We start from the raw sequence: 20,460 nt of genomic DNA on the forward strand, positions 1-20,460 counted from the left end.
CTGATCTGCCAAATGCTACCTAAAAATGAACTACTGCCATGCCATCCCTCAGCCCCGCCGAATTACATCCATCTGACTTTGGTTTCTGCCTCGTAAGGAACCTGCCAGGGCAGAAAGAGAAACTCGAGTCAACAGCTCTTTCTCCCAGAATTTACAGATGCAGCAACAGACCCTTTTTCAGCCCTGTGCTTTCCCAGCATGTCTTTAGCCCATGCATCTTTTCCTTTTCAAAACTAAATCATTTTCAAGGTAGAAAGCTGCCCCCAAGAGATTTCACTTAAGCCAACAAATCTACTTCCTCCCTAAGCCAGTTTTCTTTTTAAACTGAGCATCCCAAGTTTATCCTTGACAACAAATGGAGTCGAGGTTGGTGGAGATGGCCTTGCCTCGCTCAGAGCAAGCATCTCTAAGAACATTTGGTTTTTCCTACTCATAACTCACCTTGAGTCTGTGCAGGGGCCTCTTGTTTTCAGGGAAGGAACTTGGCCTCAATAACATTGCAATAAGCCTCAGCAAAATCCTGCTAAATTGATACAACATGACTTTCTGGGTAATTGTGCTCTCCTAGGAGTAATTTTAATAGGAGCCAGCAGCTAAATTTGATGTTCAACTCTAAAGAGGTCCATTGCGGTAGGACCACGTGTCATCTGGGGGATGGTAATATCTGAAATAATGCCTTGTCAGAAACAACTTCCTTTTTTTTAATGCATGAATTACAAATGATTGGACAATGAACACAGCGCCACTGAGCATGATTCCTGTAGCACAGTGGGTGATTCACAACACCTATTATGTGCCAAGCATTGTATGTTTCATTTAAGAGAAGTATGAGACACCACCCCAGCCTTCAAGAAGCATATGTCATGCTTGAACCCATGTCAAATAATATTCTAGAACATGAAGGATCAGATATTTTGTACTTTGGAAGGGAAGGTCCTTAGAGACCATCTAGTTGAATCACTATTTTACAAATGGGGAAATCAAGGTTTTAGGAGGGTAAGGTCAACCAAATAGGCTTCACAAGTGGAATTTGAACCCAATCCTTCTAACCCCAGAGCCAGCATTTTTTCCCACTATGCCATGGTATTTGAGCTAAAAGTCTATCTTTCTATGACAGGTAGCTTCCTGTTGCCTTTAAAATAAAAGAAAAGCTCTGCGTGGCATTTAAGCCCTTCCCAATCTGGCTATAATACATCTTTCTGGAAAGTTCACATATTAGTCCCCCTACATATGCTCTCCGTTCCAGCCATATACGCCTACTAGCTTTTCCCTGTATGTGACTCGTGGAAGGCCTCCTGCCTTCATATTTTTGCACAGTCTCTTCCCCTAGCCCTCTGCTAGAGTTTGGCCCTCATAGAGTCCACAGCTTCCTTCAATGAGCCATCTACCTGAGGCCGGTCCTGATCTCCCTAGGCATTCATTAGTGTCTCTACCAGAAAATTACTTTGTATGCCTTTTTAGCTCTATACATGGTTTTTTTCCAATAGAATGTAAATTCCTTAAAGGCAAGGACTATTCCTTTTTTTTTTTTTTTTTGGCTAACTTACAATGCTTGGGATGTTGAAGGCATTCAACAAATGTTTCTTGAATTAAGTATTTTCCCATCAGTACTACAGAGTCCAATCATTCATCCCAACAGCAGTCCTCCAGATATTCAAAGCTAGCTATCATGTCATGCCCTAAACCTTGTCTTCAGGCTAGACATTCTTAAAATGGTTCTTTCCACCATTCATTCTTCTCGTGACGTGTTTGCCAGCCTCTTCACTGTCCTGATTGCCCTCTCTGGACTGGTTCCAGTTTTTTGATGTTTCTTTTATAAGGAGGAATCTAGGAAGGAACAAACCAAGGCAGGATCCGACATTCTGAATTCAGTGGGAATATTAATTACCTCCTTGTTTTGGATGCTGCTGTGAATGTGGCTCGAGCTTGGATTGGCCTATTGGTCAGTCCCTCAGAACATAATAAAAATACCCTTTGGGGGCTTTTTTCCCGCTTTTGAATAACATTGGAAAACAAGGAAATACAGTGTTAGCCACGTTCAGATTTTTCTCCTTATGACCTTTTTGAAAGATGTCTCAGTGTTTTTCATGACTGCCTGTGTGAGGAAAAACCTGCTGATGGGGCACAAACTTTGACTCTCGACAATGTCCCATTATGGCAATGGAAGACGTTATGTTTACATTCAGCTTGGAGCCCTCCATTTGGCTGGGGACCAAAAAATGTCACCGATTTCACTGGTTCACACTGAGTTGGGGGGATGGGGAAAGAAGACCAGTCAGAATTAGCACAAAGTCTGCATTATTTGAGTTTTTCTACTCCTCCTTACAGACGCTTCTATGTGGCTCAGTTTCCTTATCCATAGGACACAGATAACAATATTGGAAGAAACGCTTCATAGGATTGTTGTCAGGAAAATTTGTAACCCCTAAAATACAATAGTGGTAGCTGGGTGACGCAATGGTTAGAGTACCAGGACTGGAGTCAGGAAGACCTGAGTTCAGATTCAATCTCAGACACTTACTAGTTATGTGACCCTGGGCAAGTCACTTAACCCTGTTTGCTTCAGTTTCTTCATGTGTAAAATGAGAAGGTCAAGCTAGATGACCTCTAAAGTTTCTTCCAGCTGTTAAGTTACAATTCTATAGCCCCTAGAATGCCAACCCTGACACCAGCTAGGTTATCATGGGCATGCTGTATAGCAACTCTGCACCTGAGTTTCTCCATCTGTAAAATGGAAGTATTATACTAGATGGTTTCCATGGTTTCTCCCATAAGTCTGCCATCTTTTGCCAGTGCCTGTCACATAGTAGGTGCTTAATAAGTATTTATTGACTATTATTGTTAAATTATGTGTCTTTAAAGTATTCAGATGCCCTACCGGTCCTATCGTCTCATCAATATGGATACTTCCTTGGACAATGCAGATTGCAAAGTTCTTTAGTATTTGCTGATCCTGTGCCACTTTTCTCCATTCTGTCCCATAAAAATCAACTGCAGGGCCTCCAACCAACATATTGCGATCTTCTTTCTGTGCTCTTACCACCTTATGGACACCAGTGAAATACAGAGGCTGCCCCACTCTCTTGCTATATGACTGGCTTATCTCTTTTTCTGATCATTTCTCTGTTGGCATCCTTTAACTCCTCTTGTGTGATCTCTCATTGGTACCTTGCTGCCTTCCATTCATACCCATCACCTGCCTCTCCATTGCCCTTTGGGTGATCATTTCTGGAGGAGACTGTAGGATTCCCTGACTAACCATCACAACATCACTGGAAGAATACTGATGTTGAAAACATGGACCGTTGTTGCAAGGACAAGTTAAGAGTTATCAAAAAATAGAAATTATGCAATTTCCCAATTACAGTTCTTAACCTCTTCTTCCAGTTCAAATCTGGATCTAGCTCATTGTCTGTTTTCAGTAGCTATCCATGATATAGGATCATAGATTTAGAGCTCAAAGGAGCCTTTGAGATTTTCTACTTCAAAGCTGTCTTCTGAGTTCTGCAGAAACAGATTAAAATGTAATTGGGAAATATTCAACAAAATAATTTAAAAATTCAAAAGAACATAGATAGTGGTTATGTGTGATTTTCTTAATCAATATATGGCAAGCAAGGATCCTTACGTAACATCTCCTCCCACCTTTATATTTGAGTGTGACACCACTGTTCTCATCCAACCTCCTTATTCTACAGTTAAAGAAGGCCCAGCATGGCAAAGTGATTTGAACCCGAGTCTCTGGACCTAAAGCCAGCTTCCACTGTACCATGTTACCTCCCAGGACCAGCTCTAATGGCCATCCATCCGATTGCATTCCTTTCCTCATCTGTAAAATGAGAGAATTGGAGTAGATAACCTCTCAGAGGCTTCGTAGGTCTAATGTTCTGAGATAAATATCCAAGTTCAAAGTCAGAGTTCACTTTTATTACCTAAGAGATCTGGCTTTTTGCCTTTTGTGTGTGAGGCATGCAGCATTTGGCACAAACCATCCAGCTCTGGCCAGCCCTTTCCCTCCAGTGCAGTGCTATAGCCCCCATGCCACCTAGCAAAATGCTTTGTGTAGAAGAGACCCTTATATGTTTGCTGAAAGGTGGCAACATGGCGTAGGAGAAAGAAAGATGGACTTGAGAGTCAGGAAGATGAGCCATTTCCTAGCTGTGTGATGCTGGGCATCACTTCTCCCACCTCTCTGTGCCTCACCTTTCTCATCTCCAAATGAAAACACTCTCCCTAGAACACCTACCTTCCAAGGTTATTGTGAAGAACAAATGAAGTAATGTGTGTAAGGGGCTTTGAAAACCTTTAAGCACTATGGACATATCAATTATTGTAACCGTTACGTTTAAACTCCCAGCTCTAGAGCTGGAAGGCACCTTAGAACCCATCCATTCCACCTCACTCATTTCACACATGAGAAAAGTAAGGCACAGAAAGGTTAATAGAGACTCACTCAATATCTAATAAATTAATAAGTATCTGAGGTAGGATTCGAATTCAGGTGTTTCTGCCTCCCTGCCTGGCTCTCAATCCATTGGATTCAATTCACCAAACATATACCAAGCACCTACTGTGTGCCAATCACTGCACCAGGTGCTAGAGATACAAAGACAAAAACAGGAAATAGTTCCTGCCATCTCAGGGCTTACATTCTACCAGGGATTGAATTTGGGAGTGTGAAGTTCCATCCATCTCTCCCAAGAAAAGCCTCCCTTAAATGAGCATCAGAGAAGCTGGTGATCCGATTTCAGCAGGCTTCCCCATACCTGTCCACTGGAAGATAATGTTTTACAAACCAGACCCAATAACCTGTCCAAGAACATGTATTACGATGAGCCCCGAGGATAGGATTATAATTTGCTGTGGCAACAACTTTTATGCCTGCCTGGCTGGTGGGTTAGATTGGCCTCCGCAACTTGTTAACACTTCCTAGACAGTCCCATAACTTGCTCCCAGAGGCTTTAGTTGTTTTCAAAGGTCTGATTTCCTTCTGAAGCCCAGGCTAATTGGGCCATGCAATGCTCTCTGTGGCTCAGCCATTTGCTGAGCTCGTGTCTCATGCCAAGCACTCAGGCTCCTTCTGCTTTTATCTTCTTTCATTTGCTGTAATAAAGCCTGAAACTAATTTCTCGACTGTAAATATCACAGCTGTTGTGGAAAACATTAATTGCATGCTATCGTGTTGCCCTCCTTTCTGGGATGAATTTATGCAGTAATCTCTCTTTGCAAGTTACATCTCTGTGAATATTAAAGGAGCCCAAAGTGAGATCATCTTAACTCGACACATTGGAAACATTTGTATTAAAATCGGCGAATGGCTTTTGTATGAAAATGCCCTTGTTTGTGACAGCCATTGAAGTATGGTTTTTTAAAAAGGTTTGCCACTAGAAGTCCTGACACTGAATGAAATATAGGTGATTTTTCTTTCTCTGAGATCAATGAAAGAACTATTTTCAAAATGACTTTATATTGATTGAAAGGTCAGAAATGCCCTCAGCATTGATCCCACAGACATAATCACTTTTTGTTCAGTAAGTTAACCTGCTGTCTGCAGTAAAATGAAAAGAAATCCAGTATAGCATTTAAGCAAAATATTTTCAAAGCACTTGACAGATCTCTGTCATCATGCAGCCTGTTTGATCTGGAATGTCCTTTTCTGTGCCTAGGAGGTGGATTTGTACCGACTGAACAGCCAAGACAAGCTGGGGCTCACTGTGTGTTACCGGACGGATGATGAAGATGACATTGGGATTTATATAAGTGAGGTAAGAATGAGTTACTCCATTCCCTCTCATTCAGCCTGAGTGATTAAGGGAGCTCCTTAGCCCCAGTTCAGCTCAAGATCTTCATTGGCAGAAGTATAGAAAGATCAATTGTTCATTTTCCTTTCATGTGTCCACATGTGTGAGTGAATGAACAAGATAGAAAGATAGAGACAGAGAGAAATAGAGAGACTCAGAGAAGCAGAAATACACAGAAAGAGTCAGAGAGAGTGACAAAGAAAGAGAGAGAGAGAGAGAAAGAGAGACCGAGAGAGAGAGAGAGAGAGAGAGACAGAGAGAGACACATAGACAGAGAGGCAAACAGACAGAGACAGAAATGTATAGAGAGAAGGAGAGAGAGAGAGAGAGAGAGAGAGAGAGAGAGAGAGAGACACATAGACAGAGAGGCAAACAGACAGAGACAGAAATGTATAGAGAGAAGGAGAGAGAGAGAGAGAGAGAAGGAGAGAGAGAGAGAGAGAGAGAGAGAGAGAGAGAGAGAGAGAGACATAGACAGAGAGGCAAACAGACAGAGACAGAAATGTATAGAGAGAAGGGGAGAGAGAGAGAGAGAGAGAGAGAGAGAGAGAGAGAGAGAGAGAGAATGAGTCAGAGAGAGAGAGGGGCTGACAGAAACAGAAAGAAATAGAGACTCAGAGAGACAGAAATACACAGAAAGAGTCAGAGAAGGAGACAGAGATGGGGGGAAGGGAAGGGGAAGGGGAAGGAGAAGGGAGACATGATGAGACATGATGAAAACTTCTGGCTAACAAGTAGGTTTCAGAATTTCATCTCTAACTCTTTCTCCAGGACTTATAAATACCCAGGCATTCAAATCATGGGCTATAACTTATAGGTACCTGGTAATAATGAGCACCTTGGCAATTTCCAGGTTTTCCACAATGCAACTGGTTTGTCTTATTTCTGACCTAGGTATCCAAGGAATGAGAGACTTAAGGGCATAGCAGGTAGAAGGCATACCCGTAGTGAGTGAGCCCCAAGGTCAAGTTCTGCCTCTGACAGTGGCTGTGTGACCCTGGGCAAGTCACTTAACTTCTCAGTGACCTCAGGCAACCTTCTAAGACTACAAGTCACAGACAAGTTCCTGATTTGCTTCTGCAGAGAAAGTCTCTGCACCACTAATTCCCTATATTGATGAAATCCAGATCTGAACCCCCCAAAAACAAATAAACATGGGATGAGTGTGCTTTTAATTGTTGGTGTCTGGAGGAAATAGAATGAATGTCATCAGCCTTCATATAATGGTGGTCTGTGAACAAATACATTTGATTAACAACCCTTGCTGACTTTATGGTCCTTTGGTCCTCAAGTCATTTGAGACCCTTCCTTTTCTAAACGCTAATCTGTAGTTCTCTCTAGAATTTGGGAATCTTCAGCCATTGTGATATGAAAGTTTGCTAAATATCATATAACTTGTTGTTGATAGGAAACATAATGAAAAACATTGTGTCTGCTTGTCCTTCCTCATCTTTTCACTATTTGGCTGTTACTTACTGGGCACAAAGCCCCAATGTCATCCCCTTTTAACATTAATTTTTTAACATTTTTGTTTAAAGTTCTGAGTTCCAAATTCTGTCCCTCCCTCTCTTCACTTCCTCACCCCCCCCAAGATGATAAGCAATCAGATATAGGTTATACATTGCAATTATATAAAACATTTTCATATTAGTCATTTTTGTACAAGAAGACTCGAATAAATGTAAAAAAAATGAAGGAAAGAAAGCATGCTTCCGTCTATATTCAACCAATATTCTTTCTCTGGAGGTGGATAGTATGTTTCATCATTAGTCCTTTGGGACTGTCTTGGTTCTTCATACCCAATGTCATCCTTGTCATCAGACACTATTTCTGGAATGCTTGCTGTGTACTTGTGAACATAGCAGACCAGATGTAATAGATTCATTTCAGATATAATTGGCTAAGGTTTCACTCACATTCCCACCCTTTTGCCCCTCTTGCATGTCAGCTGGGAAACTGCCCTTTTCTCCACAAAGATATCTCGAAGCAATATCCCTAAGGGCGATCATGTTTATTAGAGGCTAACTTTTGAAACTCTTTTATTGTTTGCTTCTAAGTGGGTCCAGAGGGCATCAGGTCTGTACATATTTGTGGTTGATCTCATAGGTGCTTGGAGCTTAAAGGGACCTAATTCCCTTCCTCTGTCTTTCAGATTGATCCCAACAGCATCGCTGCAAAGGATGGACGCATACGAGAGGGAGACCGGATCATCCAAGTAGGTTGCCTGCTGGTTAGACCTACTTCTCTGTATGAGCACAGAATTTAAAGATTGGCAGTGACCTCAGGGGCATCCAGTCCAAACCAGTCTCTTCTTCATATCCCCCCTAAAAAGCGATCATCTAATTTCCACTTAAGGACCTCAAGTGACAAAAGAACCCACTATGTACCTCTTTAAAGAGGCAGCCAGGTAATGAGTGGATGGAGTGCTGGGCCTGGAGTCAGGAAGACCTCAGTTCACATGTGACCTCAGACACTTACTGGCTATGGGACCCTGGGCAGCTCACATAACCTCTGCTTGCCTCAGTTTCCTCAACTGTAAAATGGGCATAATAATAGAACATATCTCCCAGAGTTGTTGTGTCATCAAAATAATATTTATAAAGCATTTCACAAACTTTAAAGCCCTATATAAATCATGATTATTGATAATTAGCACCTCCTGAAAGTTATCTCATTCTACTTGTGGGCAACTCTGTTTCCTAGGAAGTTTTCCTGGCCTCAGACCTCAATATATCCCTTTGCAGTTGGATCTGTTTCTCCCAGTTCTAACCTCTGGGGCCCAACGAAACAGGAATCATCCCCGGAGGTCTTAGCTGGAGCACTGTAAGTCAGTAAGGCCCAAGTGAGCATCTCACCTCTGATACTTAGACTGTGGTAGCATTGGGCAAGGCACTCAGCCCTTTCAGCCTTAATTCCTCATTTGTTGTGTGAAGATAATAGCACCCGCCTCTCAGGGTTGTTAGGAAGCTCAAATGAGCTATTTGTAAAAGGCTTTGCCAATCTGCAAGTACTGTCTAAAGGTTACCTCTTATTATTACTTCTGTCCCACCTGAGCCTCCCATTAACATTTATGCCCTGTGATCTATGCATGGAGCCAGAACATAGGATGCGGTTGCTGGATTTAATGCCAAAGACTTTGACTTCTTGCCACTTAGAGATTAATGATAATGGATGGGCCCAATATCCCAAGTTGAGACGTGCAGAAGACATTTTAACAGTCTCCATTTTCCCCTCTCCTTTAAGTTCCCTGAAGAATTATTCATAGACCAAGTTTTTCAAGTTCTGTCCCACCCTGAGGTAGAAAATAATCTTTGGAAAATTTCAGTAAAATTAATTGGATTATTCCTAGTTTGCATGGCTGAATAGTTAGCCCACTTCATGGAGTTGCTCTTAAAGGTAGTCTTTTTCTCTTAAAAGTTCATTCTCACCTCAGTAAGGCCTTCCATATTATAGTCATCTATCTTCCTGAAGGACTCCTGTTCCTTCTGGTCAGGTGTCCATTCATCACCTTTTTAGCTCCTGTTCCTAGCATAGAGTTTTCATAGACAGTTAAAGCCAAAAGGGGCAGTAGGGAGCAATGGAATCCTGCCCCTTAACACCTGTGGGACCATGGGGTAAACCTATTTCTCTGGTTCTCTGATCATGCAAAGTGGAGGGTGGGGAGAGTGGACTAGATGATTCCGAAGGTTCCTTCTAACTCTGAATCCATAACTTGTGATATTATTTTCAATCTTCAGCCCCAGCACTTAGTACAGTGCCTCATGTATCATAGGTGCTTAGTAAATGCCTATTGCCTTGGTCTCAGTGTCCCACAAGGCACTGCTTAGTTCTGTTTCAGGGCACGGGGTTTGTGCCTTCCTCTCACAAATTGTACACTCACCAAGGTCTAATTCATCATGTATCATTTTATTATAAAGGACGTTGAGTGACTTCTTATACCTCTAAGACTCCTCCTTGTCATTCATTCTCTTAAATAATCTAAAAAGCTACAGGGTCAAAATTAGACTCATTAGCAAAGTTGCTTTCCCTTCTCTCTGGGTCGGTCTCTCTCTCTCTCTTTCTCTCTCTCTCTCTCTCTCTCTCTCTCTCTCTCTCTCTCTCTCTCTCTCTCTCTCCTCTCCCCTCCTCTGCTCTCCTCTCCTCTCCTCTCTCTCATCTTCCTTCTGGGTGTGCTAGCTACTTCCAAGTCTACGTGTAGTAAGGCTTGAGTTTTTCCCACACACACTCGTGACTCAGCATCCTCATTACCACACCTCCATGCCTTTACCTCCCCCTTCCCCCCAGCACAAGATCTCCCTCTGCTGCCTCTTGCATCTCAGTGATAATCCACCCAAGGCCACCTGTGCTGTTTATTGCTTCAGCAATGCAGTTACCTCATCAGCTAAAACAGCAGTGGCTTTCTCATAGGCATGTGCCAAGAGAAAAAGGCGATGGTGTAAGGCCTTTGTTATGTTTGGAGACAGGCTGGGTATGATAAATGACACTCCGGGTATGAATAAGGGAGGTTATGGGAGGCCAGGGCTGATGGCTGGACTATACAGAATGAGGATGGATAAAGTCCCTACTCACAGACTGATCGAATCACTGTACACTTTTTTTTAGATTAATGGTATAGAGGTACAAAACCGAGAAGAAGCCGTGGCACTTCTCACCAGTGAAGAAAGCAAGAATGTCTCCTTGCTCATAGCAAGACCTGAACTCCAGGTATGGCAGCTTCACGTGTGTACAAAGATATTTCTGTTGTTTTCCCCTTCATGGTTCAATGTCAGCATCTCTATCCCTAGCCCAGTAAAGATGTCAAAAGTAATTATTCTTAACCTGAGCACTAACTAGATGGATTTTTACCTTGTTTACCTTCTAAAGAAAAGCTTTCTGCCTTAGCATCTATTTAAGGCTAACTGCTTACTATCCTAGGGCAGCAACAAAATGTAGGAACCAGAAAAAAAGAATGGGAAAAGAGAAGATTCTAGTCCAGTGCCATAAGCTCATTGAGGACAGGGCCTATCTTACATTTACCTTTGTATTCTTGGCTTGTAGTTGTGACTTTTAAGAAGTTTGAGAGACATAATTTCTGGGTAATCATTTTATTAAACTGCTAGCATTTTAATAAAAGAGGTCAGTGGCATTCTTGAATGCCAAAGATCATCATGGCAGCATGTTCATGGCTTATATGCCCTTGGAAAAATGGGTGTTCCAGAGGGTGGCAATTAACTCTGATTGATTAACAATTAATGAGAGAATGAATATTACAATGAAAAGTGGGCTCATTTCAATGAGGTTCTGCAAGATTATCTCTACACCCAGACCACCTCTAGCTTTGGGCAATCTAATCAAATAATTTACCCCCACTCAAACACAATGGGCTTCTCTACCTTAGATTAAATGCCTTGTAAGGTTGGATAGGGTTTGACCAAGATTGAGAAGAGTTAATTCAATCTCATTTTCAGTAATATCCCTCAGACAAACACAACCTGTGAGTAGTCTGAGCTGCCTGAATGGGGACCCAGCCAGTTGGGTAACTCAGCTTGACTTCTTTTTTTCCCTCTCCCTTTCCATCTCCCTTTCCTTCTCCTCTACAAAGGAAGGTAAATTTTGATGGCCAAAAGCTGCTAGTAAACTTGGGGTTTAATGGCTAGACTTCTTTCTCAAAGACCAAATCTTAAACCCATTCTACTCTGGAGCTCATAGATTGGACAACAATAGGTCCTGGCCCAAGCACTAATTAATGGCTATTTTTTGGGCCTCCTGGTTCAGAGTGAATGTAAATAGTAACTGTTTCTCTTTTGGCCAGCAACCCTCTTCCCTTGCCAGTTTGATTTTTATTTTAAATTAAAGGGGCCATCCCTTGACTCACTTCTTAAAGAGGCGTTACCTCACTCAAAGTTGACAACCTGAAAAAACCTTAGCCTAAGAGGGCTAGAGTTTCCTCCTGGGCCATCTCCAGTCACCCTGATGAACCTGGACCCAGATGGTTCTGGAGGAGAACATGAGGCTGGTGACCTTGCACAGCCCTCCCTCACTCAAATCAAAGTCAGTTACAAGTCACGTCATCATCTCCCTGATGTCATGTCCTCTTCAAAAACGAAGGACAAACACAACAACAACAAAATATCCTTCAAGAGATCGAACTTTGAAATGATGACTATAGAAAAAGAGGGAACTCTGGATCTCCCCAAATTATTGGTTATTAATCATTTCTCTCATACTACAGCCCCAAGAACAAAGAAGGGTCAGTGATGAATACCATAAATGCTTAGGTTTCTTTCAGGTATTCCTCCTCTTTCAATATTGACCCCTAGTAGGACATTGGCAAGGTTACAACCTAATCCTTCAGTTGATAAGCATTTAAGTACTTGCTTATGTGCTAGTTACTGGAGACAAAAAAGAAACAAGCTTTACCCTCAAAGAGCTTACATTCTGTAGAGGAGAGAGAGCTATGCAAGATTTTTCAGCCATGCCCAACTCTTCATGACCCCATTTAGGATTATCTTGGCAAAGATACTGGAGTGGTTTGCCATTTCCTTCTCCAGCTCATCTTACAGATGAGATATATACAATTAGGCATAAACAAAATAAATGCAAAGTAATTTGGCAGGGAGTGGCAGGCTTTCATTGTCCTTTCTAGGAATATGAATTTCATATGGATATTCTACTCATCTTAAATGAGGAACACAACTGGACAACCATAACTTCAGTCTCCCGTACAATTTCTGAGGGCAGAAATTCTCTGACCCTCATTTGGCCAGGTAGAGCAGAGAAAGAAGAGTGAAGGGGTTGAAGCTCTGGGCCAGGTCCAATTCTATTTTACATGTAAAGACCCAAACTAAAAAACAAATGAGAAGCAATCACAAAAGGAGGCAAGGTGTTAGCCCACCAATGATGAGGACAATGGTGAGGACAATATTTCTGGATGGAAGGGACCTTAGCAATCATTAACATCGTGGGTTCTTAACCTGGGTCCATGAACTTATTTATAGAAAAAAAACCATAACTCTATTTCAGAATAAGTGGTTTCCTTTGTAATCATATGTACTTTTATCTTGTGCATTTAAAAATATGATTCTGAGAAGGGGTCCATAGACTTTGCCAGGGTTCCAAGTCACAGAAAAAAAATTTAAGGACCCCTACTCTAGTTCAGTTATCTCAATTTATAGATGAGGAAAGGAGTGGCTTGGGGGTAGCTAGGTGGCACAGTGAGTGGGTATAGTGCCTGTCCTGGAGTCAGGAAAACTCATCTTCCTGAGGATTACTAGCTGTGTGACCCTGGGCAAGTCACTTAATCCTATTTGTCTTAGTTTTGTCATTTGTAAAATGATCTGGGGAAGGAAATGGCAAACTACTGCAGTGTCTGCCAAGAAAATTCACAATAGGGTCTTGATGAGTTGGACACGACTAAACAACAAAAGGCCAGGATTGGAACCTGGTCTCCTGACTTCTTGTCCTTGGATACCCTTCTTTGAAACCCTGTAGGCTTGTTTGAGTACAAGGGACACCTTGGATTTAGTTTTTCATCCTAAATGTTTAGCACAATTCTGTGAAACGATGACATGGTATATAGGACAGCTGCCCTAGGAAGAAAGGGAAATTAATGGAGAAGCGTTTCTTCCATTAAATTTTAATGAGTTTCCAGACTACCCTGCTCCTCTTTCTTTAAAGAAAGGACATAGTCCCTAAGAAAGCAGAAAAATACACAAATTGTATTCAGTCAATTGGTCATTCTTAAGCTTTTGTCAAGTGCTTTGCCCTGCCCTTTGCTAATATCACTAGGGATGTAGAGAAAGGCCAACAATCCCTGTCTTTGAGGAGCACATATTCTAAAGGAGGAAAAGGACCCAACTTGCAAATACATTGATACTTAAGAGATATATATAGAGAGAGAGAGTAGAGGAGAGGTAACTTCAGAAGGAAATGTATTAACAGTTGAGAGGACCAGGAAAAGCCTCTTGAGGAAGGTAAGACTTGAGCTGGGTCTTGAAGGAAGCCAGGGAAAGTAAGTGATGGAGGTAGAGAAGGAAGGCATTCCAGGCATGAGGGAAAGCCAGTCCAGAATCATGGGAAATGGGAGATGGAGTATTGGAGACAGTGCGGCTGGGCCAAAGTCCTGCTGAAACCATGTCTCTGCTTCCTCTTCCCACAGCTGGATGAAGGATGGCTGGATGACGACAGAAACGATTTCCTGGATGACTTACACATGGACATGCTGGAAGAACAGCACCACCAAGCTATGCAGTTCACAGCAAGCGTGCTTCAGCAGGTCAGGATGTGTACATACATACAGAAGGATGGGCACTTAGCCCAGAATGAGCGATCCTTATCCCTTCTCCTTCACCACCCTCTCCCAATAGAACCCAAATTTGGAAGACCATTACAAATGCCAACCAGAAATTCCCATGGGAGTCTAGATGGGAAATTCCCATTAGGAGAGAAGGATTGTAATCAGCCCTGTGGGAGCTGACGATGAATGGAGACTTTCAGATGTTCTGCCTAGCTGTGTTCAAGCTAGCTTGAGTATAGACTCAAAATAATAGAAGTGTTTTTCCATTCAATAACTAATAGAATTCAGGCTATTAACATTCTTGGCCAGGATAGTGCTGCTCTTCTGACTTCTTAAGTTGAAAAATAAAATTTGTATTGCTGACTGCCTGAAATTGGCTTAGTGAGTACCTTTGACATCATTGACACATCAGCATAAACAAATGATCATCACATTTCTTTTAGTGGAAGAGCAATTTCAGGATGGACAAGGAGGTTTAAACCCCCGATAAAACCCAAACTAAGGACTGGAAATAGGAACAGCCACCATTGCTATAGACAGTTACATAGAGTTTGCAAAGTAGTTCATGTTCCTTCTCACACAGCAATCCCACAAAGTATATACTCCAGGTATTGTTATCCCCGTTTACAGATGAAGAAACTGAGATCCAAGTAAAAGGGTTCGTTCAGGCTTATACAATGAGTGAGCCTCTGAGGCAGGAATCAAAACTAACTATGTCCCTCTTAACCTTGGGTACAACATTCTTTCTACAACCATCACACTGCTATTCTAAAATACGATGGAAACTCATACAGCACCCTTTCTACTACATCACACTGCCCCTCTAAAATGTGATGGAAATTCTGAATGACTCAGCCCATCATACCTTTCTAAAAAAAAAAAAAAACACTCCCTGAAAGTAGAGACCTCTCCACATCCACAAATGCATTTGTATAGGATTGAAGTCCAAGATGGGAAATTGGGCCCATATACTTTGCCCTTTTCAGCAATGTTTTCTTGTTATTTTTTGTTTGTTTAGAAAAAACATGAGGAGGATGAAGGCACCACTGACACCGCCACAATCTTGTCAAACCAGCATGAGAAGGACAGCGGCGTGGGGCGCACAGATGAGAGCACCCGCAACGACGAAAGTTCTGAGCAGGAGAACAACGCCGATGACCACACCACATCTTCTAACACTCTGGGGAGCCAGAGGAAACTGCTGTACAGCCAGGACACCCTAGGGAGCGGAGACGTGCCCTTCAGCAACGAGTCCTTTATTTCAGCCGACTGCACAGACGCCGACTTCCTTGGGATCCCAGTGGACGAATGTGAGCGATTTCGGGAACTGCTGGAACTCAAGTGCCAAGTGAAGAGTGCCAGTCCCTACAGCCTATATTATCAGAACAGTGCCCTTGAAGTGAACAAGAGCGACCCTGAGAGTGTGGACAGAGAGCTGGAGATCCTGAATGAAGAGCTCCGCAACATCGAGTTGGAATGCCTGAACATTGTCAGGGCTCACAAGATGCAGCAGCTCAAGGAGCAGTACCGAGAGTCATGGATGCTGCATAACAGCGGATTCCGGAATTATAACACCAGTATTGACGTCCGAAGGCATGAGCTCTCGGACATCACTGAGCTCCCTGAAAAATCGGACAAAGATAGTTCCAGTGCCTACAACACTGGAGAGAGCTGCCGCAGTACACCACTCACCCTGGAAATCTCCCCAGATAACTCCCTGCGGAGAATTGCCGAAAGCATCGGCTGTCAAGGCAGCGATGGGGCAATGGGCAGCTCCACTGCTTGCAAAGCATCCCAGAGAAATCTGCTTTCCATCACAGAGAGTCCAGAGACCAGCAGCCCCAAGTACTGCCCCTCTCCAAAAGAGCTTGACCTTAGCAAACAGCTGGAGAACAAAGAGAAAAAGGCCAATGAGGAAAGCAAGAGTCCAACCCAGAGTCCAAAGTTAGGTGGCTCTTATCTCTCCCCCTATCACCACTCCCCCTACAAGCATGCTCACATCCCTGCCCATGCCCAGCACTACCAGAGTTACATGCAGCTGATCCAGCAGAAGTCAGCCGTGGAGTATGCCCAGAGCCAGATGAGTCTGGTCAGCATGTGCAAGGACTTAAACTCTTCCAACCAGTCCGAACCCCGAATGGAATGGAAGGTGAAGATAAGAAGCGATGGAACTCGCTACATCACCAAGCGGCCCGTGCGAGACAGGCTCCTGCGCGAGCGAGCCCTGAAGATCCGAGAAGAGCGAAGCGGCATGACAACGGATGATGACGCCATCAGTGAGATGAAGATGGGAAGGTATTGGAGCAAAGAGGAGCGGAAGCAGCACGTCGTGAAAGCCAAGGAGCAGAGGAGAAGGCGTGAGTTCATGATGCAGAGCAGGCTGGACTGCCTAAAAGAACAGCAAGGGGCTGAAGAAAAGAAGGAAATGAACATCATTGAACTGAGCCACAAAAAGATGATGAAGAAGAGAAACAAAAAAATCTTTGATAATTGGATGACGATCCAAGAACTCTTAACCCATGGTACAAAGTCCCCTGATGGCACTAGAGTATATAATTCCTTCTTATCAGTGACTACTGTATAATTTCCATTTCTTAATCGTATGTATATAAAAAAAACAAACCAACTCTACCATTGGGGTCAAAATTCCTGCCTCGTTCAATGTGGCAAGTTTTTGTATATAAGATAAATAGAGTCCTTGTGTTTATAGGTGCAAAAACTGAACTCTACAACACTGGGTGTGATGACTCTGTTTTAACGGGAGAAAACCACCCTGACTATCTTTGAAGGCAATATTAACAAACAGCTTTTTTCAAATAACTGATCGTAATTTTTTACTTGTTACCTTTTACATAAAGTCTTTTAAATTTCAGAAATCTTCTTATTAACCATACTTACACAAAAGAATTTGTTTAAACTATATTCATATTAAAAAGTTAGACATGCTTTTCTTTTCCTGCCTGAAACAAAAATGCAACTGCCAATACGTATTTTTACGAAACGCTCTTTTGTACCATTACCTTGCCCTGGGTCTGCCATACTTGGGGCCAGTTTATCAGTACTTTAGCTCGAGTTGTTGGCAGCTCAGCATCACTGACTTGCCTTTGTGTGAGCTGTTCTAGGATACTTCCCACACATAACCAAACCAGCAGTGTTTAGCGTTGTGATCCACATTTAAATATTTTTCTTTGTGATATTCCTAAGGAAGCACCAAGGTTTAATAAGAAGGGCCTGGAGCAGGATATTCTGTGGCTTTAAAGGAGGTTCAAGCATGTTTGCAAATGTTGCAGCCTGTTGAAAGAATTTGCATGTACAGGAAAGTTGTTGATACGAGACCGTCTGTGTGATTTTTTAAGTGCCCCTTCTAGTATCTGTTTGCTTTGTAGAGTTGAATGTACTGAATTTAATAAGCAGTTTCATGGAATCACGATGAGTTACAAACATCAAGATAAGGTCAAAATAAATTATTATTTTCTATTTGATCCACTTTGAAATGATTCCTTCTCATTTGTCCTGGGGGAGCGCCTTTCAGCGTGAACTGTGGGGTGGCAGCCTCCCCAGCTCTTCAGAGGTAGATTATGACATTTTCACCCCCACTTGCCCAGCATTCACTGGCTCAAGCCACCTCAGACCCTTCCTGTGACTGTGAATCAAGAGATAAGAGGGACCTTAGGGCCATCTAGTCCAGCCTCTTCATTTTATAGGGTAGGATCCTAAGACCCACAGAGTTAGTGATCTGCTTAGGGTCACACAAGTGATAATAAAAGTATGTGTGTGTGTGTATATGCATACATACACATGTGTGTATGCACTTATATGGATATATAATATATGCACACATACATATATACATATATACATATACCCACACATAGATACGTAACCTTTAAGGTTTGCCAAGCATTTTACAAATATCTCATTTGATCCACACAACAACCTTATGAGGTAAATGCTCTTTTTATCCCCATTCTATGAATGAGAAAACAGAGGCAGACAGAAGTCAAATGACTTGCCCACCATCACGCAGTTAAGTATCTCACACTGGATTTGAACTCACATCTCCCTGGCTCTAGATCTAGCACTCTAGCCACTGTACCACCTTAGCTACAGTAAATAACAGGGCTGGAATTTAAACTCAAGTCAGCTACCTCCATATTCAGTATTTTTTCCACCATACTACCCTGCTTCTTTCACGTGAAGTAGGGCTCACTGACACATGTGAAACCCATGGATATTTACCAAATGAAAGAGTCCTCTGATTAGCTGTGTACTATGGTATCTAAGCAGTCTGTGCCGTGGGATCTAAGTGGTCTGCGTCATGGGTAAAGACTGGAATTGGGCTAATATCCTGAAAATAGGAATCGCTATTAATTCACTTCCTAAGATTGTGTTGACACTCCTCTGTTTAAACAGAGTTTTTTATAAGCCGTTACTGCCCATCAGTAAGGGCTATTAAGCTTAGGTCCCACAAGGATATATGAATTACTCCAATCCTACAGCTCCTATGTAAGGCCTTTGGCTCAGTCAATATTGGAGTGGAATAATAGCTCTCCTCAAGGCAGGGGTCTTATCTAAGCTAACAATTGATCGTCCTTCTACTCCCAGCTACCAAGGAGCCATCATTAGTTAATGAATTTGCAAAGAGTCAGGCTCTGTTTACAGACAGCCCCAGTACCATCTCCCGTCAACACAAGACAAACACTTAAAGTGGAAAAACCAGCTAGACATTGGATTATTTGGTCTGTATTGTGAAATACAATTAATTTTATGGTCTTACAGCCTTTTTTTCCACCCAACTGACTGAAATTTTGATAAAATTCCTCAGAATGCTATTGCAGTTTTACAGCCAGGACTTCATGTTGGCTATAACCATACACCACCAGGCTTCCTTAAAGGATCCAAATTTGAGACTGTTACAGTAGCTACACATTCTAATAAGGCCACTTCATGAAAGCCTGAATTTAAAATACTTCATTCTTCTCTATTAAGGCCTGTATTCATCTCCTTTTTCTAAACAAGGCCATTAAATTTTGACTCTTAATTGCATCTTAAGCCGCATGCTAAAGAGTCCCTTTTGGTCCATTAAGTTGAACTGTGGTTTACGGACCAGGGTTTTAAAAGCCCCACTTAAGTCAGAAGAGAGCGCTAAACTCAGATTACAATAGAATCTGATATTTTGCTCCCAAGAGCAGCCTTTCTTTCTTTGGATCCCAGAATGTGGCTGTCTTGCTTGGTATTGCTTCATAGAGAACCAAGATTTACTCATATATATTAGTTTAGTGATGAGAGCTTCTCAGGTCCCCATTCCTTAAAATAATTTGAATTAAGACTTCCCTTGGAAGAGGAGAATTGTCAGAATGAATGGCAAAAGCAGGGGGTTACTACATAAAAGGAGATTTTCACTAGAGAAAGGGAATAAGCATTTATATAGTGCCTACCATGTGTCAGGCACTGTACTCAGAGCTTTTTTTTTTTTTAATACATATCACATCTGATCCTCACAAGAACTCTATAAGGTAAGTGCTATCATTTTACCCCATTTTACAGAGAAACAGTTTAAGTGACTTGCCTAGAGTCACATAGCCAGTGAGTCTCTAAGAATGGATTTGAATTCAGGTCTACTTGCCTTTAAGCCCATTACTTTATCTGCCGTACCACCAAGCTGCCCTTACTCAGTAATTATCACATTTTATAGTTCATGATGCATTCAACAGTATACTAAACCCCCCAAAGCATTCATAGAGCAAAATGTCCATTGTACGCTGAGGACATTTGGACTGTTATTTCAATTTTCTAATAAACTCTAGAATGCTAGCACCCACCACTGACCATAGCTGTTAATGATTGACATAGAAAAACATAAAATATTTATTAGCAAACTAATGTTCAAGTCAATACAAAATCACCCAACATGAGTGCATGTTTATAAATGAGAATGAATTGCAATGAGAAACATCTCAAACTTGTGATCATGTTTGTTGGGGATCACAGTAGAGACAAGTCCAACTACATATTGCCCAGGGATTGTTGGTTGGAGAACCAATTAGGATTATCAACTGAAGATATGTAAATTAACCCAATATAATTATCTGCTAGTGGCCTTTAGAAATAGGTTATGGGATACTTGCTGGAAAAATTGCCCATGTGCCTGGAAGCCAGGACATCTTGACAGAAGGCATTTAAATCTCTCTTCTTTTGTTGGTGTTTCCCATTCATTGGTTTTCAACACCATCTTTGTATTAAGGATTTATGTCAAATATAAGCTAATTAGAAAGACGTCACTAAACAAAGATAAGATGCAACATATCTTGTCTCAATGACAGCAGCCTTCACTTTCGAGGAAATGGGAATTCCTAGTTGCAGTCAGCAATGCAAGATTGTGCT

At 42.0% G+C, this 20,460-nt stretch overlaps 1 protein-coding gene across 2 annotated transcripts in view; it reads left to right on the forward strand.

Annotated features, from left to right (window-relative positions):
• PDZRN3 (PDZ domain containing ring finger 3) overlaps positions 1-17,570 on the forward strand; it is a 286,365-nt gene extending 268,795 nt beyond the window's left edge. For both annotated transcript variants that reach the window (XM_036739362.1, XM_036739363.1), the window contains 5 exons: positions 5,667-5,765; positions 7,954-8,016; positions 10,404-10,505; positions 13,939-14,055; positions 15,095-17,570. In XM_036739362.1, coding sequence (XP_036595257.1) covers positions 5,667-5,765; positions 7,954-8,016; positions 10,404-10,505; positions 13,939-14,055; positions 15,095-16,660 — 1,947 coding nt within the window. In that variant the 3' untranslated portion in view covers positions 16,661-17,570. The remainder of the gene's footprint in view (positions 1-5,666; positions 5,766-7,953; positions 8,017-10,403; positions 10,506-13,938; positions 14,056-15,094) is intronic.
• Positions 17,571-20,460: the final 2,890 nt, after the last annotated feature.

This window comes from Trichosurus vulpecula, chromosome 9 (genome assembly GCF_011100635.1).
Source record: "Trichosurus vulpecula isolate mTriVul1 chromosome 9, mTriVul1.pri, whole genome shotgun sequence".
In the NCBI taxonomy this organism is placed as follows: Eukaryota; Metazoa; Chordata; class Mammalia; order Diprotodontia; family Phalangeridae; genus Trichosurus; species Trichosurus vulpecula.